The sequence below is a fragment of the Eubalaena glacialis genome, chromosome 3 (assembly GCF_028564815.1).
Source record: "Eubalaena glacialis isolate mEubGla1 chromosome 3, mEubGla1.1.hap2.+ XY, whole genome shotgun sequence".
Taxonomy (NCBI): Eukaryota; Metazoa; Chordata; class Mammalia; order Artiodactyla; family Balaenidae; genus Eubalaena; species Eubalaena glacialis.
In genome coordinates, this window is record NC_083718.1 from 127,083,904 (window position 1) to 127,111,698 (window position 27,795).

Here is a 27,795-nt window from a genome sequence, read left to right on the forward strand (position 1 = left end):
AGCAAATTACAAAAGTTCTGTAATTTCCTATATATAAGTATACTTTGTGAAAGGCTTTTGTGACACACATAAGAGACAGTTAAAAGCAAAACGTTGAGGTGGTATTTGATATACCAGTTGCCTTGCTGTGGCTTTTAAGTACAGAATAAAAAGCATCATAGAAGGAAGGTTTGCTTTTTTTTTTTCCTGTACTGGAATTCAGTCCTTTCCTGCCCAAATGATAAAGGTTACTTAAGGGTTTTCACTGTTCAAAGGTAGAAAAAAAACAAAAAAAGAACCTCATCAGACAAAAGAGCTGAGCAGCCTGATCAAAGATGTCAGTAGCATGAGGACAGAAAGAGATTAAAGGAGAAGTGGCAGGGTAAAGTATCACAGAATACAGAGTGTAGGAAGAAACACTACATAAAAAATAGAAGTCAAAAGCAAGAACAGTAGGAAAGACAGCTGGATAAACCAAGTGAGTTTATAACGATTTCCAGCAAAGCCCTACAAAGAGTGTAACAATAGGACACTGAGACGCTTGTAGAGGAGTATTTTAGACAAACATAAAAATTCGGAGAGACATGTTTAAAGGGCAAAATATTAAGTTCATGTAGCAGGGTCAAAGAGGACAGCATGAGACGACAGGAGGATGGCAGATGACAAAGAAAACAGAAGATGAGATTGAGACATGGATGTTTCCCATTCCATCTCCAACCCTATATCCTTGCTAGGAAAAAATTTAACTCATATTTGTATGGTTCGTTTATTAAGTAATATACTTAAGTTTATGTTTGGTTTAACAGTCTAAAAATATAACTATATACATTTATCTATACTGTAGAGGTTTATTCTAAAATAAACCTCTTCATTAAAAAGTCCCAAATCGAGAATACTGTTTTTATCACGAGATAAACCCTTCTCACCATCCGGTGTCTTCAGTGGTATCCAGGCAGTATCCCTCTCCTTGACTAAATGTATCTGAACCAAGAAGTGGTGGGCAAGGGGCGTGTCTGAATAGGGAAGGATGCACGTACACCAATAAGATAAATTTATATTGTGTTTGATGGCAATTTTAACCAAAACACTTTAAATTATTAATAAAAAACCACAAGTACTTTGCCTTTATTGATCACAAAACTGTTTTCTCTCCCAGTTAGTACGTAAAGAAAACATACTTTTACACTTGATTTCAGTATTTCTGCAGTGTTCTGTATTCTCCATGCCTGTATATGTGGTCTTACGGAGACTGAAAGCTCCCATAAGGTAGGTAGGGTTTGCTGAGACAAGTGTGACCTTGCAAATATATATAAGCATTGTATAAAATATTCAATACATCAGCAAGATGTACCATCACTTTTTTATTTGGCATAAGTAGAAATACATCCATGTTACAGTGCTTATTTTTGGCTAAAGAGCCAGTGCTATTTTTTTTCTGCTACTGTAGTGTTTCACTTTTACATAAATTAATAAGTGCAGTCCTTACATATAAGAAATAGACACATTTACTGTCATCAGCCAAGTAAAGCTAATACACGGTTGTTCTCAAACTAAGCAAAACAATAACATAATATAATCATTAGGAACAAAGAAAGGATGCCCTTATTTCCATTAATCACAGACTATACAAATTCTTAAGTCTCACATACAGAGGTATTTCTAAATTTGATTAATCCAAGCGAAAAAAAATTTTTTTTTAATTCAGCCTAATTCTTACAACCACTTTGAAATATATATTCCAAATAATTTCCTAATATGTGTTCATATTAAAATAAAAGCAAATTATGTTATGAACATAATTTAAAATTTCTAATTATGAAAGGTCACAGAGAAGTATGTTAAATGTTACTTTGGCATTCCTATCTCACAGGTTTAAAGGAATGATAAACTAAAGAATTCTTTTGTAATGCAAATAATCACTCCCTAGATAATCATTTAAGTGGAAAATATTACATCTTAAGGCAAGAAAAAGTCTGTAAATATTTTTTATAAAGTCAGTTAATTCAACAAATTAATAGAATCACAATAAATATATACAAATAAAAAAATTCTTTATGAGAAGGAAAAAGTTCTTTGGAGCTGACTATAACAGTATGAAAAACTTGCCTTCTTTTTAAAAAGAATCTCATTTTGACATTTAATAAACATATCACAATCCTCTAAGAATAAATAACTAGGCTTTTAGTTGAACAAAGATGTAGAGAAACCAAAATAGAAAAAAAAAATCATCAAATATAAATCACCTGAACACTTATCTTTTTCCTTCCAGAAAACAGGAGGAAAAAAAATCCATTTTCTCATGATTAATTCAAGGTCCTCTTATAATTCACATAGGGAAGCAGATGGTAGAACTCACGGTGGCAAAGGCAATATTCTGATAATACTACCATGAAGAAGTGTTAAATAGGGTTTTATCCTAAAAGGCTCTGGACTAATTTACTTACTTTTTATTTTTTGAAACATTGCTTTTATCTATTTAACCCAATTTCAAGGCAAACTGAAATTGGAACATACGCCTCAAGCACTCTTCAGTGGTCAGAAACATTTTTAAGAGCTGTTTCTTTAGACAGGTCAAGTTTCTTCCCTTATAATAGAGAGGGTTTTTTTCTATACCTATTACCTTGAAAGTCTATTTGGTCATTCTTGTCTCTTGAGTCAAAGGCCACATAGAAAGCCTCTTACTAAGGTAGTAGCTTCTGAACTGACCAGAAACTAATCAACCTCAAGCACTGAATTTGACAAAACAACCTCTTAAATATGGGCAATTTCTTTTTTTTTTTTTTTTTTTAAAGGTGAAATGTAAAAGAAAAAACACCTTCTGGAAAGTCATTCATCTTATCTGATGAAATAAATTTCCCAGAGTTGTTTCATGTACTAGCAGCATTATTAAATAGTGCAATTCTTCAAAACAGATTTCAAACAATATCCTCCTCAAATAAAAAAGTAATTAAGTTTACTTATAGCTTTGTTTATAAAACCACAGCTTAAAACATTCAGCCCCCCAAACAGGAAAATTAACATAAGCAATAACTATCTTGCTTATACAATGATGGGAATGGGTATGTGCACACATTTGTGTATGTGTGTGAATCATTCAAGGTCAGTGGTACCTCAACAAGAAACCAAAATACAGGATACAAATTAAAAAGTAAAATATTATGTAATGGAATTTTTAGCTTTGATACCTCTAAAGATACTCCTCCATCAACAATAAGAATTATGAACAGCCAAGTGTTAAATTAAGAATATATGTAATATATGTAAGAGAAGTCAAGGAACTATATACTCAAAATATATTAGAGCAATATTTCATATTGTTTAATGTTGTAACCTACACATTATGGAACACAGCACATGCAAACAGCATAAAGGTTCTGAATGTCCTATTTTGTAACTAATATTACATAAATGTGGCACATATATAAACTTAAAACCTTAAAAGATTATGCTTCTTTCCCCACTTTTCATTTTCTATTCATTCATCAGAAACTAGGCATTTTAAAAATGCACTTAAAAAAAATATATTTTAGATCCTTCTGGATAACTCACTCCTAAAATGAATAAAGCCCCCTTTAGGAGCAAAATCAAGAAATCCAATCCACTGTTTTACTCAGACAGCCACTCTAAATAAGTGGCATATGATTTACACACAAAATTAATACAACTCTGAAAGTATCTAATATACTCTGAAGAACCTTATTCATATGAACAAGCCACTTGTTCATATAGCTATCATAAAGGACAGGAAACATACTTCCATACCATTAAAAAATATTTTGTTATATATTCAGGGGGAAAAACCTTCTTTAAGACCTCCCTAAGATTCAAGGTATCAATGAATAACTTAAAAATATGGTTATAATATGACAAATTCTCAGTGTGCTAAGTTCTCTGTAGAAACAACTAAAAGCCATGCATAAGGAGAAAGAAGAAATGATTTTACTGTATCAAGATTAATACCCTAGGATGTTGGGAGATAGTCTCAAAACTACATGGAAAAATTTTAATTGCCTGTCATAGTTAATAAATGTTATATTTTTAATCAATATTCATTCAAGGGAAATGTTCTAATCTACACCAAGATAAAAGAAATTTCTTCAGTCTCTCTATTGTAACATAGGACCAACTGTAATGTATTTTGGAAACCAGTAAATCTAATATAAACTTGTAACTTGTAAACTTCTCAGTGGCAATTCATTTAAATGTTCTGTAACGATACTCGGCTATTACAGTTTCTTTGATACAAATACTTAAGCAAATGCACAAGCAATAACATAAGCAGTACGTATTAAACACCACTACTGCCTAAACCTGATTGAACAACAAATAACTTTACAATTAAAAATACATTTTCAGGCAAAGTTAACTTTGTTGACACTAGGAGTAATATATTCTTGCATGTGTGGGCCATAAAAGTCTTGGCTAAAGTATATATATTCCAGGTGCAAAGCATAAAAACAAAGCTTTTGAGAATGAAACTGGACATTTCAGACAGCTTCAAGACAAAAAAATCAATTAACTCCCAAGTACTGGTTTCAATTCAAGCAGTATTTCTATAAAATATACATTTCACAAAGATTATTACCTAAAGATTAAAAAAAAACACTTCGGATACACTACATGGGGATTCAATGACAGAACTTCTGTGTAAGTACAGTACAATCACTCATTCTTTACTAGGTATTTTTTTCCTCCCTGAGTACATATCCACCAATTCTGTGTAATATATATTACAAAATCAATAGTTACCTTAAAATATTTCATAGCACACTGAAATTGTCTGATTTTTATGGTACTTATTGTACTTTGGCTTCTAATAGGCCACTGGGCATAACATGACTGTGACTACTTATACAGCTACTTGTATGCCTCAGTGCATCGGCTCCAAGATAGGCCATTAAAAGTTCAGTGCGGCGAATAAGCAACTGCATGAGGTCTTCAGCCAAAGTCTCTATACTGGAATAGCGTACCTTCTCAAAATCAAAAATGTCTTTGAGAAAGAAAAGAACTTGATTCTGGAAAATGAACACAAAACAAATTGGCACTTATTAGACCGAAATTATATTAAAACTAAATAGTTACTAATATTGTAACAAACATTGAATTAGGGGTCAGTTCCACTACTAATTTCAAATCTCAATAGAAAAGGAACCTTGAACAAGTGATTAAACCTTTTTGGGGAGTCTCATTTTCTTTTCTGTAAAATAAGGGATAAGTACTACTTGTCATTTTTACTACTCAGGGCTGATGTAATGATTAAAAAAAAAAAATCTCGGGAGGGTGGGAGGGAGATGCGAGAGGGAAGAGATATGGGGATATATGTTTATGTATAGCTGATGCACTTTGTTATACAGCAGAAACTAACATTCCATTGTACAGCAATTATACTCCAATAAAGATGTTAAAAAAAAAAAAAAAAATCTCCGGGAAGTGCCAGTAAATACTAAAGCACTGTATAAACGTAAGGGGCTACTATTAGTCCTTTCCCAATAATTGAAGTTTTCATTGTTACCTATGAGCACTGGTAATACTTTAAGACAGAAGAGTAAACTATTTCCAATAATTATAACTTATAAATTTCAAATGTTTATTTTTCTGTACCAAAAAAGACTTAAGACATGTGAAAAATAAAAATAATTTCAGGTCTCAAATCAGTGGAAGATCATGAAGGATATTTCACTTCAGTAACTTAATACTTATGCTGAAACCCATTTTAAGCAACTTGTATACTACTAAGTAAGTCTCAGGTTGTTATGCCATGATGGAAAACAAAGTAATTCCAAAGAACAATAAAACAGGAATATTTAATTTCTATCCTACAGAAATCAACTGTTAAGAAGTACTAAGAAGGCACAGTTCATAGATTTCATTGGATTTTATATCTGGAAGGGTCGCTGGCAATCAACCTGTATGGTCCCCTCATTTTATGAAGAGAAGGAGGACAAAGCATGATTTGCCCACAATCAGAGTGCTCATTAATGGCATACTTAATTCCCAGTCCAAACTTTTCCCTCTAAACACATACCTTACACTTGAGAGGTCAAGTCAATTAATCAAAAATTGAGTTTTCAATGACAGTAAAAAAAAAAAAAGTCCTAAACCATTTACATAAATGCTACATTAACGGCACATAAACAAAATAATTTAATTTTTTAAGTGAAGGGTATAGAGAAACATCCAAAGTTTCAAATATCAAAAACTTTCAAATTCATACTTGATTATGTTTACTTTTATTTGCTCCTTGAAACTCAGCCTAAATTCAGGACTATTAAATAGTGAGACTTTTCTTGGCACTGTGCCAGGCAGAAATTTCCGCAACAAGCTGCAACTTGTGTTTTGGTAAATTTAAACTGACTTTGGAATACAACTTTAACATCCCACCTTATTTCTCACAGCTGGGGTTTTATCATTCATATTACCTTGAACTAGAACTTATTTCTAAATTGCCACATGTGCAAGACAGATATTATTTGTTTTACAAATTTCAAAAGTGTCCAGGCATGCAGAACTGTCTATAGCAATTTGTTTAACATTGTAACACATATGAGAACATGTACACATTACAGAAGGAACTGATAAGGTGAATGGACTTGCTCAATCTTCTCCAGGATAAAGCACCAAATCTATATAATACTGTTTCACTGGCATGGGTGACTTTTATAATCTTACATTTAAATAACATTCTTCTACAAAACCAAAACCAAACAGAATAAAACTTTATCTGTTTTTCAGTTTAGAAAAAAGAAATGATTCAATGACTGAACATACCTTAAAGAAGCAACATAAATCATAGAGAGAATTTCTAGGACCCAAAAAGCCCCAGGCTAGGACAGGGCTGATGTGCTCACAAATGGCATAAAAATGGGCAAAAAATCCATCTGGGATCTGTTACGAAGTAAAGGAGAATCAAGTTATTTTTACCTTCTTGCATTTGCTTGCTATCCATCATATGACCAGCTCTTTTTGAGGACAGACCAAGGGTCAATGATAAGCTAGCTTAATAAGACAGTTAATACACATACAAGTAACTGTTAGAGTCACAGAATGCTTTAAGTAGATTTCATATCCTAGCCAACAGTCTCAATTTGCTGAAAACATTATTTCTTAAAGGCATTTTTACCTCATAAAAAAGCAATCACAGTGCTGTAACCAACCAATAACAAGAATGCTACAATGTTCCTTAGCAGTATAATTTTTAGGATGAATGAGACTACCATGGTTTTAGCTAGTTCAGTAGAATTTAAGAAATTCTACTCAATCACTCAGATTATCTGAAAAAGACTAAAATGAATTTTTAATTGATTAAGCACAAAAAATGCTAGAATTTTAGCACCAAAAAAGTTAGAATTCTAACTTTTAGTTAAGGAACCAGATATTATTGAAGCATTTAATTAAAATATGCTAGAATTTTAGCACAAAAAAAGTTTTGTGCTAAAATGCTAGAATTTTAATTTAATTTTAAAATGCTAGAATTTTGTGCTAAAAATATGCTAGAATTTTAGCACAAAAAAAGTTAGAATTCTAACTTTTAGTTAAGGAACCAGATATTATTGAAGCATTTAATTATGCAATGCACCTTCTTGTGAAATAGTAATACATACGGTTGTGATTTAGGAAACTCTCTAAGTTTATTAATAACTTTCTAAATTTCCTTTGTTAAATAACATCCTGTGAGATTTTGTCATAGCATCTACTGGGGATAAGTATGCCTTAAGATCCTGTCTCTTGGAGGCGTTATCTTCTATTTTACAGGCTCCAAGACATCTTTTAAACCTCAAATTAAAAATACATTATAACAGCAGTTACCATTTAATGAGTACCCACTATATACCAGATAATGTGCTAGGTTCTAGTTAATTTAATAAAATGTTCCTGAAAAATTAGGTCATGTTAATATCATTTTAACATGTAAAAAGTGAGACTTCAGAGGGGTTTAAAAACCTATCCTAACTCACATACAGCTAGTTAGTAAAGGCCAAAAAGTTATCACGGATACACGGACTGTAGTCTAAGAGATGTTCTACATATATTAAAATTCTAAATCCCATACTTATATTAACTATATGTATTAACTATAATAGGAATTCAGACAGGCAAGAAGTTAGCATAGGCTGAAGTAGAAGAGTCAGGCTTCACCAAGGAATAACGTGAACTGAAACAGTAGGTAAGATTTATTTAAGTAGACAGGATAGAGTATGACATTCCAGAATAGGAAATAGTTCCCTAAGACGTAAGACATATAGGTATCTGCGGATACAGGAAGAATATTAGTCCAAGGCATGAGATTTATACTAAGAAGTAAGAAATAAGGTTAGGTATAATGATAATAATATTACTATCATTATTATTATGGAAACTACTACTTATTAAACTCTTTTTTATATTTACTCTTAATTTTATGTTTTATCTCATTTCATCTTTACAGCAGCTCTATGAGGTAGGTATTAACTTCATTTTGCAAACAGGAAAACTGAAGGTCAGCTGACAGTAACTTGCCTATGATCATAATAGCTAGTGCGAAAATCAAACCTAAGTCTACAAGTCTGTTCCCCAGCCCTAAACCAGCGGTTCTCAGACGTTAAGAGTTTCTAATCATTTGGGGAGCTTGCTTAAAACACAGGGTCTTTAGAATCATTTTTTATACAATTTTAAAAGGTTACATTCCATTTACAGTTATTACAAAATATTGGCTATATTCCCCATGTTGTACAATACAACCCTGTACAACATCTTTGAAATAAGAATTACGCAAATATATGGTTTCCAGAATTATTTTTAACAAGCACCTTCTGCAGATGCTGTGAGAACTATGCTCCAGAAACACTGCACTTGGCAATACTATCTCAAAGGTATAAGGCTCAGACTTAGAAATATGGACATGACAAAATACTATAGGTCAGTGGGCAAATAATAATAAAATAATAATAACCTACAGGTCCATAATGCACTGTGTCAAGCACTGTTCTAAGACATTATATTTAATCCTCAAAAAACCCCATGAGGTAGAAACTATGCTCTTCTTTAGAGATGAGAAAACTAAGGCATAGAGAGGTCAAGACTTGCCTGAGGTCATAGCTGGTAAGTGGCATCTGAACTCAGGCAGCCTCACCCCAGAATCCGTCCTCCTTTACCACAGGAGTGTATGTGACAGCAGTGTGTGGTGGGTGAGATGGCCTGGAGGGTGTGGGGCGTGGGAGCAGGATACGACTTTGAGATGTTTTTTGGTAGGCGCTCTCAGTTGAATAAAGCAGCTAATCAATCATCATTTCTCAACTGGATTACATGAAGTGGAATCCACTATGCTAAACAATTTTTTTAATCTTAAAATATCATTAAGTGAAAAAAGAAAAAAAAAAGTCTATTAGCACTGTTTGCAACTTTAAAAACAGAGAAGCCAACCCAGTGCCAACAGATCCCTCATCCAGCTTGAGGGACAGTGCTTACGAGCTGCCATCCCCCGTTGAGAACTGACTCACAAGTTTCTTTGACAGAAGCTTCAAATTACTTTACAAAGAAGTCCAAGACATAATGAATTTTACCTTCATCTGTTGCCTTTTCTGTTTCAACACTGACCAACAACTTGAAGCCACAGCCTAAACATATACAGAGGAGAAAAAGCAAGATTTAAATTTATAACTATATAAACTTTCCATTTAGAAAAGAGTGACTTTTATTAGAAATTCAAAGTTTAAAGATCTAAAATGTCTAAAACATTAACTAAAAAGAACTAGTCCATGTTCCTTCTATTGTTTGTAAATATCAGTGAAAAGATGTTTATAAATTTAAAAATTAAATACAAAGCCACCAAAAGAAAAAGGGTGGACTCTGGTGACAAGGAACTTGGTAATTATAGTTCAAGTAATATTTTTTTCTTCAAGAATAGTAGTGCTGGAAATAGCTGTGAGTTGAGCCAACAGTCTTATTCAAATAAAGAACTAAGAAACATAACCATAATGAGAGGGACAAAAACACCCAAGTGGGTCCTGAAGGAATGTGACCCTACTCTGGCATGACCCCACTTCGATCTGCGTCACCGTCCCAAATCAGTTACAGAAATGGAGACATGTATCTTTTATGGTTAAAACATACTTTGAAGGAAAAGTATTATAATATTTATATACATTTTTTCCTCCAAAAATACATATATCGTCTTTTCACTGAAATTGCTATATTTGTTTAGTCATAGAGCCATTTCAGCTACAGATAATTTTTTGTTAGGCCTGAACTAGTTCGAAACCCAAGTGTTTTTTGAGATCTGAAGAAATACTGGGTCCTCCAGGTCAAGGCAGGGACTGACAGAAGAGCCAAAAGGAAAATTTCATCTTCAGATGTTATATATCATACACATCTGATCCCAATATCAAAGGATGAGCTCAGTTTCCGTAACAGTCGTTCTACAGGCAGACACATATATATAAATCTTATTCATCTTCCTAGTTCTTTAAAAAAATATATTTATTTATTTATTTATTTGGCTGCACTGGGTCTTAGTTGCAGCACGCGGGATCTTTCAGTTGCGGCATGCGAACTCTTAGTTGCAGCATGCAGGATCTAGTTCCCTGAACAGGGATCGAACCTGGGCCCCCTGCATTGGGAGTGCGTTGTCTTAACTGCTGAACCACCAGGGAAGTCCCCATCTTCCCAATTCTGACTAACTTTCATCAAATTTAAATGGTTGAGAAAGGTAAACCACCACTTACGGTTTCTTTGAAGGAGGAGTTTAGCCAGCGATTATTTACTACATTCTGTATGGATGTGGGTGGGTTTTCTAAATCTTCAAAGGAATCCATTAATATAAAATCCAAAACAACATCATAAAAATTTAGATTTTTCACCTGCATTAAATTATAAGTTAAAACAGAAATTATTACTACACAGAGCTGAAATGAAGTCTGAGCCAGGGCTTCATATTGATACATTACAACAGCAGTACATTTTTAGTTGAATCAGATTATATCTCTGACAAAAACAAAGAAGAGAGACAACTATGAGAACAACTCACCACCAGAAATTATAATTCACATGACAGCTGTTCCCTCCTAGATCCTATCAGGTGAAATTAATCTCTCCCTTCACTCTATTCTAGGAGTCCTTTGTTCATGCTTTTATTGGGTTGGCCAGAAAGTTTGTTTGGCTTTTTCCATAAGATGTTAAGGAAAAACCCGAACGAACTTTCTGGCCCACCGAATATTATGGTATCCCCAATGCTCATTCTGTTCTGTCATTTAGTTACTGGTATATCTGCCTGTCTTCCCCACCACATCATGAACCTCTCGCTCTTTCATTCATTCATGCAAATTGTATTGTACTACATGCTGTACCAGGTGCTGAGACTTCTACAGTAAGCAAACTATATGCTTAGAGGTTAGTGGGGAAAGGACAGCAATAAATAATTCCACAAATACACAATTAAAACTGTGATAAGCACAGTAAAGGAAAAAGTACACGGTACTGTGAAAGCTTATGATGGAGCTTCTAATCTAGACTGGATGTCAGTGAGGGCTTTTTTCAAGGAGTGAGGCAAGCCAAGTAAATGAAATACCTTGTCAAAGACTTGAAGGTAAGAAAGTACACAGTGGTGTTGAGCCAAAGAGTATCACTGAAACTGTGCCGCAGCTCTCTACAGCACGGGGGCGAGTGCCTAGAGACAGGAGGAAGGGCCAGCTCCTGCACAGTTTATGGCCCATGTTAATGACTTTGGATTTTATCCTCACAGTATTTTGGGGGGTAGTGGTGGAGGGGAGATGGGTGATCAGATCTTCTTTTTTAATCTTCGGTACCTCGTGAATCTATTTCATTGTTTTTCCAGTTTCAGTGCGACATAATTGACATACAGCACTGTAACAGTTCGAGGTGTACAGTACAATGATGTGACTCACATACAGCATGAAATGATGACCAAAGTAAGTGTAGTGAACATCCATCGTCTCATAGAGATACAATACGAAAGAATTAGAAAAAAAAACTGTTTTCCTTGTGATGAGAACTCAGGATTTACTCTCTTAACGACTTTGATATTTATACAGCAGTGTTCATTATCTTTAATGTGTTGTACATTACATCCGTAGTACTTATTTATCTTATCAGTGGAAGTCTGTACTTTTTGACCACCTTCATCCAATTCCCCTTCCCCTGACCCCCTGCCTCTGGTAGCCACAAATCTGATCTCCTTTTCTATGATTATGTTTGTTTGTTTGTTTTTGAAGTATAATTGACCTACACTATGTTAGTTCCTGGTATACAACACAGTGATTCAATGTTTCCATACATTTCAAAATCATCAACATGATAAGTCTAGTCTAGATATTACATAGTTATTGACTATATTCCCCACACAGTACATTTCATACCTGTGACTCACTTATTTTATACCTGAAAGTTTGTACCTCTTAAATCTCCCTCACCTATTTCTTCTCCTCCCTCCATCCCCCTCCCATCTGGCAATTACCTGTCTGTATCTATGACTCTATTTCTGTTTAGTTAAGTTTGTTCATTTGTTTTGTATTTTAGATTCCACATGTGAGTGAAATCATACAGTATTTGTCTCTCTCTGCCTGACTTATTTCACTTAGCATAATACCCTCTAGGTCCATCCATGTTGTCACAAATGAGATTTCATTTTTTTTTTAATGGCTGAGTAATACTCAGATTTGTATTGTTCAAGACCGTTTTGGCAGAAATGTGGAGAGCAGAATAGAGAGGCAGAAGAGTGAATGCAAGGAGGGGAGGAGCAGGCAAGAAATGAGGGAATGCAGAAACCCTGAGGTAGTCCAGGGCAAAACAACAATTACTCGGACTACCATGGGGCCGGCAGGAGCAGAGAGAGGTTGAAGAAACTGAAAGATATATAGGTGTTAAATTGACAAAACTTAGAGATGAATATGATAAAGTAGGTGAGGACCAGGGACGTGTAAAGGATGAGTCCCAGGTTTCGGGCCTACGCAACTGAACAGATGCCAATTCCTTCACTGAGTGAGGGAACACCAGAGAAGGAAAGATTGTGCCTCCGTGTTTCTGCACCTACTGTTTTCTCTGCCTAGAAAGCCTTTCAGCCCCTTGCAAACTCATTCTTTTAGCTTCCATAACAACAAAATATTCCAGGCTCATCATGTGCTTTCTCTATCCCAGTGCAGAAATCAGCCATTTTTCCAAGAAGTCCTAGTTCCTTTCAGTGGAGAGTGGTACTTAGAAGTTAAAATCTGTGTGCTAGAAATAATTTCTTTTGAGGTGTTTCTGCTCCCAGACCCTCTCAGTGAATAGAGCTAGGAAGTTTATGTGTGTTTATGTATATGCAAACCTTTCTATTTATTTCCCTATCTATCTGTATTGTAAACTATGAATTCACACTCACAGCTCCAATTCCAATCCTAGCTTTTTTATACCTTGCTTCTCTGACAGTGAGCTATCTGGCTCTGATCATTCTTAATATATTTAATTGTTTGCTTGATCCTGTGTATGCAGCCAATTCCCTGGCCCCACTGTCCTACCTGAAACCGTCCTTGCACAGGCTACCATTACCACCCTGCTGGGGCCTGCTCACTGACTTCTGGATGGAAGAGAGGGAGAGAAGGAATGAAGGGCTTCCTAAAAAAACAGTATTTTCACCTGCTGCCTCAACGTATAAAGACTGTGGTTGCTCTTGTTTCTGACTCTGTCATAGCCACCATCACACAACTGGTTTTACTGTCATTTAACAAGGACAAGGAAACAGTGGCCTCAAATTATGTAAATATTATGAGTAAATAACTAAGGGGGACAAATATTATAAAAAATTTGAACTTACTCCTCTAGCAGCCAGTTCCATTTCAGTACTATCCCAGTGATCAGTCTGCTCTAAAAAATAGATCATTTCATCAAAAACATCTTCAAACTTCTTCGGATTCTGTAGAAGAAAACACACTTTAATCCTAAGCCCGACTTTATAACAAGGCTCAAGCCTACAAAGTAAATAAGTTACTCTTCAAGTAAGTTTGTCAGATCTTCATTCTATTAGGTAACTGAATTAAAACGCATTTTCAAGGGATGCCATATTCATTTGATTTAATATTTTGTTAGTCCAACATTTTGCAGAAGCCAAGACTAAGGATGTAAGTAAAATGTCATAAGCAAACTGCTTACTACTCAAATATGTGTGCTTATTTAGGTCAGTCCTTAAGATGAAAACTCGGTTACAGCAGATACTACGCGATGCTTTCGATGCAGTTCTATTCTTTTTGGAGGAACTCTAGTTCAAATCAGTGGGTTTATTTGCCTTGGGAAGGCCAAGAAAGCAACATAAGATTTACACTGGGTTTATTGTCTTTCTAGTGGTAGCAATTTGATAGGCAGAACAAGCTATTGTGTTGTTTTAATTTTAATTTCTTTGACTATAATGCTATGCAACTTTTTCATATAATCATTAAACATTCTGTTTCTTGTTAAAAAAAAAAAGATTTACATTGGGAATTGCAAGTAGTTAATATCACCCGAAATTTATGTTGTATTTTTAATAAATTTGCTTTCCCATTTATCATTTATTTAATCATCGTAAGAACTCTCTGAAATAGGGTACCATAAATAAAATTCTATTCTACAAATGAGGGAACTGAGGTTCAAAGGGACTGGGTCTGAAAACCAGGTGTTCAAAGGGCTCAGAGAAAGTCTGGTTTTTGTTTTTTTTTCCTCATCATCTGGACACAAGCTGCATAAAGGAAAGTGGTTCCTCACAGTCTTCATAAAGTTCTTGCCATTGCTTCTGCCTCTGTCAGTCCCATGAAGAGGAGTAAGAGTAAGAGGCAGCTCAATTTGTATTTCCAGATTTCTGAGATCTATACTACTTCCTGGAACCTTCTTATTGAACAGGATTGAGGGACGTAAGAGAAGAGGTATTAGAAATAACAATAGTGGTGGCTGTAGTAGCAGATCTAATGATAATTCTTACCATGACATTCACAAGTTTTATGGCAAATTGAGAATAATTTATCAACTTGATCAAAACAGTGTGAACTTTACACAAAGAAAATAAATGAACCCAAGTAGAAATCAATGCTCTTTGGGTTATTTATTTATTTATCTTTTGGCCATGCCATGCGGCATGAGGGATCTTAGTTCCCCAACCAGGGATCAAACCCATGCCCCCTGCAGTGGAAGCGTGGATTCTTCACCACTGGACTGCCAGGGAAGTCCCTGGGTTATTTATTTTCAATATGTGAACCTTTGTAACTATCTACAAAAACATTTTCTTCTATTAAAAATTTAATGCATCTTAATCTTCAGCTCAACTGAAATAACAACAATAAAAAACCTGCCAACAAAACAAGTTTACCTTTCGCGCTTTTACAATTAACGCTGATAAAATTTTCCTCCCGCTTTCAGCAAGGAATATCCTGTTGGCTGTTTCTGAAAGAATTACCTGAAAAATATCCATCCCCAAACAAAGAAAAAAGAGACCTATAATTAATTTGAATGGACATTTGACTTTATAGCATATCTATGCATAAATAACCGAAATACAGTCAATACATGGTATGTGACTCTACTTCAGCAGGCAGATCACAGAAAAGGTCCTAAGTTACTAAAATATAAATAGCTCTTGAGGGTTTCCGTGGTGGTGCAGTGGTTAAGAATCTGCCTGCCAATGCAGGGGACACGGGTTTGAGCCCTGGTCCGGGAAGATCCCGCATGCCTCAGAGCAACTAGGCCCAAGCGCCACAGCTTACTGAGCCTGCGCTCTAGAGCCCGCGAGCCACAACTACAGAAGCCCGGGCACCTAGAGCCCATTCTCCGCAACAAGAGAAGCCACTGCAGTGAGAAGCCTGCGCACCGCAAAGAAGAGTAGCCCCTACTCGCCGCAACTAGAGAAAGCCCGCGCACAGCAACGAAGACCCAACGCAGCCAAAAATAAATAAATAAATAAAACAAATAAAATTTTTTAAAAAAAGAAAAATACTTAAAAATATAGCTCTTGAACATATAATAAAAAAGATTAAAGGGAGATAAATATGAACTTAAATTCTGTTCAATTTCACATTAGAAAATCCAAAATAAATATTATACAACTCCAAAACATAGAAAAATAAAGATAATTTTGTTGTTAAATGACCTTATTTCATTTTAGGAAATCGATGATTTCACATCTGATTCAAATAAAAACATCCTAGAACACATACTAATTGATAATAAGAAAAAGGATCTACATTTTAAGCAGCAATTCATACACATACATCTTTAGCATCAAAACATTCTATTTTGACAAAATGTGGTAGACCCAGGAAGTTATAGCAGAGGATGACAAATGAAGACAAATGAAGGGAAACAGCAGGCAAGAAAAATAAACTTAGCAGACTTTTTATTTGCCAATAGGAATAAGGATAATAAAGAGCAAAGGGCTGTCCTGTTTATATGCAGCTGGACTCTATGGCATGAGGGTGGGGATGAGTGGCTGGGTGAAGTCACTTACTGTTAAAAAAAAATACCTGAAAAGCCTGTCGAATACAGTGAAGTTTGGCAAGAAAATCACTGTCTCCTAGGCACTCCAACATTTCAGTTCTAAGTAATAAACAGGGGAGACAACTGTTAAAGTGCATTTAAGATCAAGCCTACTACAAATTTGGACTCGAACAAGGCTTAACCTCGGGACCTCAATAAAAAAACACATGTCTTTTCAGTACTGACAAAACATGTAAAAATAATTTATTTTGAGCCTAAAAACATATTTTCCCCTATTCTCATAAATATTTTTAACAAATATCAGACAAACATAGCAATAGCATCTTAATATTTTTTAAAAACATAAGCATGATACCTAAGCACTCTTGAGTAAATTTTTCCTTCTTCAACTAAATGCATGGCCTCTTCGTAAAAAGGGCAGTGGCAAAGAGACTCCAGACTGTAGATATGCTGTACTTCTTTGTGTTCTGCAAGCTAAGAATACAGTGGGTTAAAACAGACTACACTGATACGAGAAGAAAAACTATAAAAAATAGAAAACAGGATCTTGCTAATATTAAAATATACTCAATTTTATTAAAATGCGAAAATAATTCAGTAAGATTTTACAGCTAGTAAGATCTGAATTCATTTTATTTCAAAATTCAGTTGTAAAAAAAGAGTAAAACTTTATAACAAGCTTAGCTAATTTTGAATCCAACTACAGTTCACCAACAAGAAAAACTGATGATGAAGCATTGAAAAAAAAGAAGAGAATTTTATCATCCAAAGAATGCTTAAAAGTATTATAACTCATGATTGTAAATGAAGTAAAGTTTTCTACAAAAACACTGTAATAATCTCAATTTGGCTAATTCTAGGGAATTTTTTTTTTATATGTAGCTTCGACTAACCTTTGTATAACTAAAGAATAGTCATGTACCTATGGCTAGCATAAAAACTCTACAAATGAAATTCCAGCCTTCTGATAGTTCATTAAAAAACAACAACAAATTTGTTGTACAGCAGAAACTAACACAACATTGTAAAGCAATTATACTCCAATAAAGATGCGAAAAAAAAGAAAATGATGACAAAAAAACCCCACTGCAAACACTATAGAGTTGCCAGCTAAGCAGGAAAACTCTGGAGTGATTTTATTTTTCAATACCAGGTGATCCATTTAAATGGGACGCTGTAGAGGTTTTTTGTTTGTTTTTAATAACAGCTTTACTGAGAGATAATTCACATACCATAAAATTCACCCATTTAAGTGTACAATTCAGGGGCTTTTTAGTATATTCACAGGGTTGTACAATCAGCACCACTTTCTAATTTCAGAATATTTTTACTATGCCAACAAGAAACCCTCTGCCCATCAGCAGTCGCTCCCCATGCCCCTTTCTCTCTAGGCCCTGGAAACCAATAATCTTTCAGTGTCTATGGAATTTCCCACTCTGGAAACTTCACATAAACTGAATCAAGTAATATGTGGCATTTTGTGTTTGGCTTTTTTCACATAGCATAACGTTTCCAAGGTTCATCTATAACGTAGCATGTATCAGTACTTCATTCTTTTTTATGGCTGAATTGTATGGATATACCACATTTTGTTTATCCTTTCCTCAACTGATAGACTTGTGGGTTGTTCCCACTTTTTGATAATCATGAATAAGAAAGACTGCTTTGAACATTTATGTACAAGTCTTTTATGTTTTCAATTCCCTTGAGTATATACCTAAAAATGGAAGTGTCAGATGGTAACTCTATGTTTAACTATTTGAGGAAACTGTTTTGCAAAGTGGCTGCACCATTTTCCATTCCCACTAGCAATGTATGATGATTTAAATCTTTTCACACCTCTGCCAACTATTGTTATTGTCCATCTTTTCTTATTATAGCCACCCTAGTGGGCATGAAGTGGTTTAAATTTCTCTAATGACTAATGATGTGGAACATCTTTTACCTCCTTATTGGCCCTTGTATATCTTCTTTGGAAAAATGTCTGTCCAAATCCTTGGCGCATTTTTTATTTTTATTTATTTATGGCTGTGTGGGGTCTTCGTTTCTGTGCGAGGGCTTTCTCTAGTTGCAGCGAGCGGGGGCCACTCTTCGTGGTGCGTGGGCCTCTCATTATCGCGGCCTCTCTTGTTGTGGAGCACAGGCTCCAGACGCGCAGGCTCAGTAATTGTGGCTCGCGGGCCCAGCTGCTCCGCGGCATGTGGGATCTTCCCAGACCAGGGTTCGAACCCGTGTCCCCTGCATCGGCAGGCAGATTCTCAACCACTGCGCCACCAGGGAAGCCCCCCTGGCGCATTTTAAAATTGGGTTATTTGTCCATTTATTATTGGGTCGTAACAGTTCTATATATATTCTGGATATAAGACCTTTATCAGATACATGATTTTCAAATATTTTCTCCCATTCTACTGTCTTTTCACTTTCTTGGTGTCCTTTAAAGCACAAAAGTTTCTACTTTTGATAAATGCCAATTAATTGTTTTTTTTCTTTTGTCCGCCTTAACTTTTTCTTTTATGCAGAACATCAAGGTTGGCCAGAGGTGAGAGGTTAGGGACTTCTAAGGTCTTTCCTGGACACATGCATAGCCCTGCACATGCTTATGGCCTTCTAGATTCTCAGAAATACATTGGAGCTTTTCAAAGCTCCCTATAAACATCTCATTGCCCAATTTTTCCTTTTAAAAATTGGGCAATGAGGCAGCTCCAGTGTTAAACAATTACCACTGATATTTTTCAACAAAGGCTCTAGGGATAGAAATTTTGCACAGAGCAAGCTCTAAGTCAGGTCAAATAAAGACAAGTCCTGAGAATGCAGCTTTGCAAGGAGCTGCCATACAAGCCAAACAGTGACAATTCTCTAGTGATGGGACTTTTGGGAAGCTCCAAAGCCATTAAGTTTCTTCCAGTGGCTGCTGAGCCCCTGATTTTCACAGTTACCATAGTTATGAAGCTGTTGGTTTTCAAGACTACTGTGGAGAGAGGGCTAGAAACAGAACCAGTTAAAAATTTACAAAGTTTACTGTTCTTATGGAGATTCAGCTATCTTCCTTGAATAAATCCTCCTTGAATTTTTACAAATGTTTAATTTTCAGAGTTCTGCAAATTTTGATTTTTGACAATTTTTGCCAGTAATCATTGCTTTTGTGGAGGAGATCTTTGGAAGTTTTTACTCTACTATTCCAGAAGTGTTTCTCCATGCTGTAGTTCTGGCACTTCATATGCACCCATGCTGGGCTAAATGCTTTAACTTGATTATCTCATTTCTTTGCAACCACTCATAAAGTAGGTACTATTACTACCCACCTTTTATAGGTAAAAAAACAGAGATTTAGATTAGCAGGAACGTGCCCCAAGGCCCACTACTAAATGGTAGAACTTAAAACCAGGCATTCATTCCAGAGCTTATATGTACTTTTAAATATCAAACTATACGTATTCTCCTATCAGCCTTATCCAAAAATCCAAAGGAGAATAAGTTTACACATCAGCATTATTTAGGACAGTATATATATGTCTATTAGTCCAGAGGCAAAAAAAAAAAAAGTAAACAAAATGACAATACCTGCCATTATATACTGTCTGCTTTAAGTAATATTTCCGGCATGTTTTAAGGAAGATATATTATGCTAAAGGCAAAGTGTATTTGAGGTTAAAAAAAAAGCTAACAGTTTAAAAAATTAGAGTGGAAATTCTTTAGATATTAAATAATTTAAAGTTTTGCACCACTGTCAAAACAAATAGGATCTATGTACACCTACCAGCAGAGAAAAATTCTAAGGAGGAAACTGGGGCTCCAATTAAACTCTACATAAAATAATTTATACTAATAAGAAGTGAACAAATCCAACAATGAGGGATTCCAGGATCAAGTCTTGATTTATTAGTCTATCTTGTTTATTTGTTGGTTTGGCTGAGGTGATCGTTTAAATTAAGTCTCTTAAAATAAGCCTGCAGCTGTGAAAATACATCATATTGAAGATTTGACACTGGCTAACATTATCATCAATTCTTCATAAGAGACAGTGACAACTAAGAAACATTAATTTAAATAATGTCTTAAGGACTTCCCTGGTGGCGCAGCGGATAAGAATCCGCCTGCCAATGCAGGGGACACAGGTTCAATCCCTGTTCCAGGAAGATCCCACATGCTGCGGAGCAACTAAGTCCGTGCGCCACAACTACTGAGCCTGCGCTCTGGAGCCCGCGAGCCATAACTACTGAGCCCACGTGCTGCAACTACTGAAGCCCTAGAGCCCGTGAGCCACAACTACTGAGCCCACGTGCTGCAACTACTGAAGTGCGCGCCTAGAGCCAGTGCTCCACAACAAGAGAAACCACCGCAACGAGAAGCCTGTGCACCACGACGAAGAGTAGCCCCGCTCGTCACAACTAAAGAAAGCCCGCGCACAGCAGCAAGACCCAACGCAGCCAAAAAAGTAAAAATAAAATTAAATCTTAAAAAAAAAAAAGTCTTAAAGTTTTTAAAGCAAAAAACAAATCACTAAGATGATGGCTTAAATTCTCATTTTAGCATGTATCTTATAGGAAGAATTTTTTGGACAAAATTCCCAAAAACTTTTTAAAAGGTTTCAGAAAAAGATGAACATTTTACTAGAGCTGTTACTTCAGAAGCAGTCAGAAACACAGTTTAATCCCTGCATAACATGCAATTTACCATGCAATTTACCATGAAAAAGGGTTCTTTTTCTTTGCTGGTTGAAACTTGAAATGTCCTTTATTTCTAAATTACTTAACATCCCAAATTACTTCCCCCTTGCCCTCCATGAGATGCAAGAGGGACTAGGTCTTATCTTCTTTGACAAGCAATGACTTTGCTGAATGTGAAGTAGTATTTTTAAAAGCCTTAATATTTTTAAAAGCTTCTGAACAACCATGAAAGAAATGTCCAAAGTTCCAAAACTATTATAAGTTGGGGCATAAAATAGGCTAAGTTCAATTTTAATACGGACTATTTTTTACATTTACACTTTCCTTTCAAAATAATCACATAAAATTACAAATAGGACTTACAGTTAACGAAAACAGGCTGATTGTATCTCCTATGTCACTAATAGAAAAGAAATAAAAAAGGAAATAAACCCACAATAACCACCTTCTAAAACGGCCCTCATAATGATTCTCTCTTCCTGGTACTTCATACCTCATCCCATGTTGAAGAGGGCTGACCTGTGTAACCAATAACATATAGAAATAATGGAGTGTGATTTCTGAGGCTAGATCATAACAGTCACTGCTTCTGTCTCACTCTCACTTGGGGAAGCCAGGTGCCATGTTGTGAACAGGCTCCAGCAGTCCTATTGAAAAGTCCATAAAACCGTAAAAACTTAGGTTTTCTACCAACAGGGAGCACCAACATGCCATTCATGTAAGTGATCTTGGGGCAGATTCTCCAGCTCCAGTTAACCTTCAGATGACTGTAGCCCCAGCCAACATACTTGACTACAACTTCACAAAAGACCTCAAGCCAGAACCATTTCCAAATTCTTGACCCTCAGAACAATGAGATAACAAATATTTGCTATTGTTCTTATTATTGTATGGGAAATAACTGGGGGAGTGGGCAGGTGTCCAGTCTCAGAATTTCTGGAATCACTTCTTTGTGCTGGCAACCTCGGTGACCTTGAGCATGCTGAACTCGCAGTCTTGATCAGGGGCCAGCCTCCCCCACCATGACAGTGTCACCAATCTGGATGCCCCTGAAGCGGGGGGACAGGTCCATGGACATATTCTTATGTATTTTTGGATGTAGTGGAGGTAGTCTCAGCGGACAACAATAGTCCTCTGCATCTTCATCTTGGTCACCACACCAGATAGGATCTGCCCTCAGATGGAGACATTACCAGTAAAGGGACATTTCTTGTCAATGTAGGTGCCCTCAATGGCCTTCCGGGTGCCTTGAAGCCCAGGCCAATGTTCTTGTATTGTGGGAGCTTCTCCTCGACAGTTTCTCCAAGCAGGACCCTCTTTTTATTTTGAAAGATGGTGTCTGCTGCCTTTGGTAGGGACGCTCAGTCCAGGAGTCACTCCGTATCTAATATATGCGGCTTCACAATTAAATACCAAAACGACGGGCTCCTTGGATTAGCCCTAGGATTTAGTTCTCACAGGACTAACCCTAAAGCCCAAGAGCTCCAGAAAACCACCCCATAAGACGTGGATTTTAAGAAGGTGACTCCTAAAATGCTTGTGCCTCTATTAAACTCCAAGTGTGGAACCCCCAGGATTTAGAAGGCTCTAATCTAGATTAACACAAAGACACATGCCCTCTACTTGATTTAATCCCTAGGAAATTGAGGACTCTGGCAATTAACTCCCAAACTGGGGCATGTGGTCCCACTCTTTAGCACACACTTCTGAGACCCAGGACAGGACCTACAGCCTTGGCACCAGCCCCCAGCCCACACCTGAATTCTATTGGTTTTAGGACAATAAGTTGTGGGTAATTTATTACATAGCAACAGATAACTAATATAACAGTGGAAATAATACTAAGAGCAAAAGGAAGACACACAGATTTCCAAACACTGGAAAGCAAATGGAAGTGTGTGGACAGATGAAAGAGATGAGGAAGACATAGTCCAGAATAAGTTCAAGAAGGGATATAGTCAAAGAGGAGACATTTGCTAAGCAGATCCTCAAAGAGAACCAGGCTCACAGTGAGCAGGTGTGCGGGCAGGACTGAAGAAGAGGGATTGAAAATAGTAGTTTAAATGAAAGTCTGTCCAAACAACTGTAGTTGTCCTATATCTTATTCTACTCTCTGCCTTAGAAAAAAAGAATTTGCAACCAGAGAACATTTCTCTTTAAAAATTACTTGAATGGGGGCCTCCCTGGTAGCGCAGTGGTGAAGAACCTGCCTGCCAACGCAAGGGACACAGGTTCGAGCCCTGGTCCGGGAAGATCCCACATGCCACGGAGCAACTAAGCCCGTGCGCCACAACTACTGAGCCTGCACTCTAGAGCCCGCGAGCTACAACTACTGAGTCTGAGTGCCACAACTACTGAAGCCCACACGCCTAGATCCTGTGCTCCGCAACAAGAGAAGCCACCGCAATGAGAAGCCCGCGCACCGTAACGAAGAGCAGCCCCTGCTCGCCGCAACCAGAGAAAGCCCTCGCGTAGCAACGAAGACCCAATGCAGCCAAAAATAAATTAATTAATTAAATAAATTTATTAAAAAAAAAAAATTACTTGAACGGAAATTCCGTGGCGGTCCAGTGATTAGGACTCCATGCTTTCGCTGCCAAGGGCCCGGGTTCAATCCCTGGTCAGGGAACTAAGATCTCACAAGCTGCGTGGCGCAGCCAAAAAACAAACAAACAAAAATTACTTGAACTACCTGGGGAAAGTAAGTCTGCTAGGGTGAGTGATGGGTCCCCCGGAGTAAGGACCTCTTCATTCTGTATCCAGGTGTGCCCTGACTATTAGGCTCTTTACAGACCATTCATCCTAAAGAAAAGCCTGCCCATCAGCAACCTCAAAGAAGTCAACTGAGGCCAGTTATCGTTCCTGTTCACCTATTCAAGGAAGAAAGAAACAGAAAACAATGCTCTAAACCTCCACAATCTACCTAAGGAAATCAGTCCAGTCACCAGCTAAGCTTTCAAATTTAAAAGGAAAACCATCAGCACAAGAATGAAAGCCCAAGATAAAAGAGACAAAACTGACCCCAGAGGAAGTAAGATAATTCCCGATTGCTATAAACAAGTGCTATCAAGTCAGAGAGGTACAGCAAAAGCTTTCCAAGCTTCCTTTTAGACTACGAGTATAGGTATCTGAATTATAAGAAATAAATTTTTTCTCTTTAAAGAGCACCCTAAAATTTATATATTAAACATACACACAGTGCAGCGTGGTAATTCTAAGAAAAACTAAATTTACAGCTAAAAACGCTCTCTCTGCAATATTAGTTTCTACCTATCAAATGACAATCTCTTTAACAGATGGGAGAGTTAGGAGAGTACTCAATGCAGTGGTACCTTAACATTAAAAAGACTTTTCAGAACTTGAAAATTAAGCTAAGTGAAAGAACATCAAACACAAAAGATCATATATTGTGTGATTCTATTTGTATGAAATGTCCAGAATAGGCAAATTCATAGAAACGAAAGGTATAGGAGTAAGTGCCAAGGGCGATTAGGCAGAGAAAAGGGAGAGAAAAGGGAGCGATGACCAATAGGGAAGGGTTTCTTTTGGGGGTGATAAAAATGTTCCAGAATTAGAAAGTTTGCACAACTCTGAAAATACTAAAAACCACTGAATTGTATACTTTAAAACAGTGAATTTTATAGTATGTGAATTATATCTCAATAAAGCTATTATTTAAAAAAAAGACTTTTCAGAGAAAAAAGGCTCTGGTTCCAAACCAATGTTTGGCAAAGCTTATACAGGAAAATTTTGTTAATCACTTTCACAAATGACTGACCAACCTTGGAGAAAAGCCTATGCCAGGACTTGTTTTAATAATCTAAATAGGCAAAAACTCTTTCTGATAATTCTGAATAAAGCTTTCAAATGATCACAAACTGTTTAACTTCATAAGGAGTTCTGGTCTTATTTTCTTAATAACTTTCTTCATTAAGCAGTTTTTCTTAAGTGCTTGGCATATAGTAAATGCTATTAAACATAATTGAACAAACATTTCTTAGTACGCAATTTATCTTGGCACATTCACATTCTGAGATCATACATTTATACCCTAGAAGCATTCCTAGGAGGTTTCTCAGATAGTGAGCCCTTCTTGTGGTATTCATGCATTTTGTTTTCCATAAGAAGTTTTTTTTTAATTTATCAAAGCTTTGGAACTTAAACCACAAATTTAAAGTGAGTACAATGAATACTTGGCAAAATATTTTTTAAGGTTGCATATTACAAAGAAACTTTCGAGCAATTTGCTCTAAAGGTATATTGTTCTTCACAGTGGAAAAAATGCAAAGTGACTTGCAATTCTCTTTACAAACCATTTAGGACGTAAGTGTCTACAGAAAGAAAGTTAAAAAGCATTTGACAAAATACAACATCCCTTTATGATAAAAATTCTCAAAAAATTGGTATGGAAGGAATGTACCTCAACATAATAAAGGCCACATATGACAAGCCCACAGCTAACATCATATTCAACAGTGAAAGGTCGAAAACTCTTTCTCTAAGACCAAGAACAAGACAAGGGTGCCCACTCTCATCAATCCTATGGAACATAGCGCTGTTAAGTTCTAGCCAGAGCAATTAGGCAAGAAACACAAGAAAAGATATTCAAATCAGAAAGAAGTAAAATTGCCTCTGTTTGTACATGATATGATCTTATACACAGAAAAATCCTAAAGACTCCACCAAAAAACTATTAGAACTAATAAACAAATTCAGTAAAGTTGCAGGATACAAAAATCAATATACAAAAATCAGTTCCATTTCTATACCCTAAAACAAACTATCAAAAAGAGAAATTAAGAAAAGTCCCATTTACAAAAGCATCAAAAAGAGTAAAATACTTAGCAATAAATTTAACCGAGGAAATGAAAAATCTGTAGAGTGAAAACTATAAGATTTTGATGAAGAAACTGAAGAAGACACGAATAAATGAAAAGATACTCGTGTTCATGGATCAGAAGAATTAATATTGTTAAAATGTCCATACTACCTAGAGCCATTAGAGATTCACTGCAATCCCTATCAAAAGTCCAATGGAATTTTCCACAGAAACAGAAAAAAAAAATCCTAAAATTTGTGTGGAACCACAAAAGACCCCAACTAGCCAGAGCAATGCTAAGAAAGAACAAAACTGGAGGTATTTTACTTCCTGATTTCATACAATAATACAAAGCTGAAGTAATCACACAGTATCATACTAGTACAAAAATAGACATAGACCAATGGAACAGAATCAAGAACCCAGAAATAACCCTTGCATATAAAGTCAACCAATATTTGATAAAGGGGCCAAGAATATTCAGTGGGGAAAGGACTCTTCAATAAATGGTAGTGGGAAAACTGGATAACCACATGCAGAAAGACATTGGAACCCTATTTTACACCACTCACAGAAATTAACTCAAAATGAATTAAAGACATAAACATAAGACCTGAAACCATAAAACTCCTAAAACAAAAACATAGGGAGAAAAAGCTCCTTGACATTTGTCTTGACAACAATTTTTTGGATATGACACCCAAAGCACAAGCAACAAGGCAAAAATAAACAAGTGGGACTGAATTAAACTAAAAAGTTTCTGTACAGAAAAAGAAACAATCGACAAAATGAAAAGGCAACCTACAGAATGGGAAAAAATATTTGCAAACCATCTATCTGATAAGGGGTTAATATTCAGAGGGCCTGAACAGACATTTTTCCAAAGAAGACACAAATGGCCAACAGGTACATTAAAAGGTGTTAAACATCACTAATCATTAGGGAAATGCAAATCAAAACTATAATGAAATATTACCTCAAATAGAATAGCTATCAGCAAAAAGACAAGAGATAACAAATGCTGGTGAGGATGTGGAGAAAAGGAAACCCTGGTGCATGGTTGGTAGAAATGTAAACTGGTACAGCTACTACGGAAAACAATATGGATGTTCCTGAAAAAATTAAAAATATAATTCAGCAATCCTACCTCTTTTCTGGGTATATACCAAAAAATATAATTCAGGGCTTCCCTGGTGGCGTAGTGGTTAAGAATCCGCCTGCCAATGCAGGCGACATGGGTTCGAGCCCTGGTCCGGGAAGATCCCACATGCCGCGGAGCAACTAAGCCCGTGCGCCACAACTACTGAGCCTGTGCTCTAGAGCCCAAGAGCCACAACTACTGAGCCTGCGTGCCACAACTACTAAAGCCCGTGCGCCTAGAGCCTGTGCTCCGCAACAAGAGAAGCCACTGCAGTAAGAAGTCCAAGCACCGCAACAAAGAGTAGCCCCCGCTCACCGCAACCACAGAAAAGCCCGCGTGCCGCAACGAAGACCCAACGCAGCCAAAAATAAAATAAAATAAAATAAAATAAATAAATTTAAAAAATATATATGTATATAATTTAGCAATCCTACTTTTCGCGTATATATATAAAAAAAAAAATGAAATCACTATCTTGAGATATCTGCATTCCCATGTTCATTGCAGCACTATTCACAATAGCCAAGAAATGGAAACAAGTCAATGTCCATCAATGGATGAATGGATAGAGAAGATGTGGTATACATATATTTATATATATTCAATGGAATATTATTCATCCATGAGAAAGAAAGAAATCCTGTCATTTGCAACAATATGTATGGGGCAGGGCCTTGAAGGCATTATGTTACGTGAAGTCAGACAGAGAAAGACAAATACAGTTCACCCTTCAACAATGTGGTGGTTAGGGGCGCTGACCC

The 27,795-nt window shown here is 36.2% G+C and overlaps 1 protein-coding gene and 1 pseudogene across 3 annotated transcripts in view; both read right to left on the reverse strand.

Annotated features, from left to right (window-relative positions):
- Nucleotides 1-4,775: 4,775 nt before the first annotated feature.
- The window catches only part of MIGA1 (mitoguardin 1), an 83,478-nt gene continuing 60,458 nt past the window's right edge, over nucleotides 4,776-27,795 (reverse strand). For 2 of the 3 annotated variants that reach the window (XM_061186422.1, XM_061186423.1), the window contains exons 9-16: nucleotides 16,763-16,881; nucleotides 16,434-16,506; nucleotides 15,284-15,370; nucleotides 13,763-13,861; nucleotides 10,680-10,814; nucleotides 9,519-9,572; nucleotides 6,748-6,864; nucleotides 4,776-4,994 (exon numbers count right to left, since the gene is read on the reverse strand). In XM_061186422.1, the coding sequence (XP_061042405.1) occupies nucleotides 4,776-4,994; nucleotides 6,748-6,864; nucleotides 9,519-9,572; nucleotides 10,680-10,814; nucleotides 13,763-13,861; nucleotides 15,284-15,370; nucleotides 16,434-16,506; nucleotides 16,763-16,881 (903 nt within the window). The remainder of the gene's footprint in view (nucleotides 4,995-6,747; nucleotides 6,865-9,518; nucleotides 9,573-10,679; nucleotides 10,815-13,762; nucleotides 13,862-15,283; nucleotides 15,371-16,433; nucleotides 16,507-16,762; nucleotides 16,882-27,795) is intronic. The other variant, XM_061186424.1, reaches the window with a different exon arrangement.
- Nucleotides 22,002-25,184, reverse strand: LOC133089036 (small ribosomal subunit protein uS17-like; annotated as a pseudogene).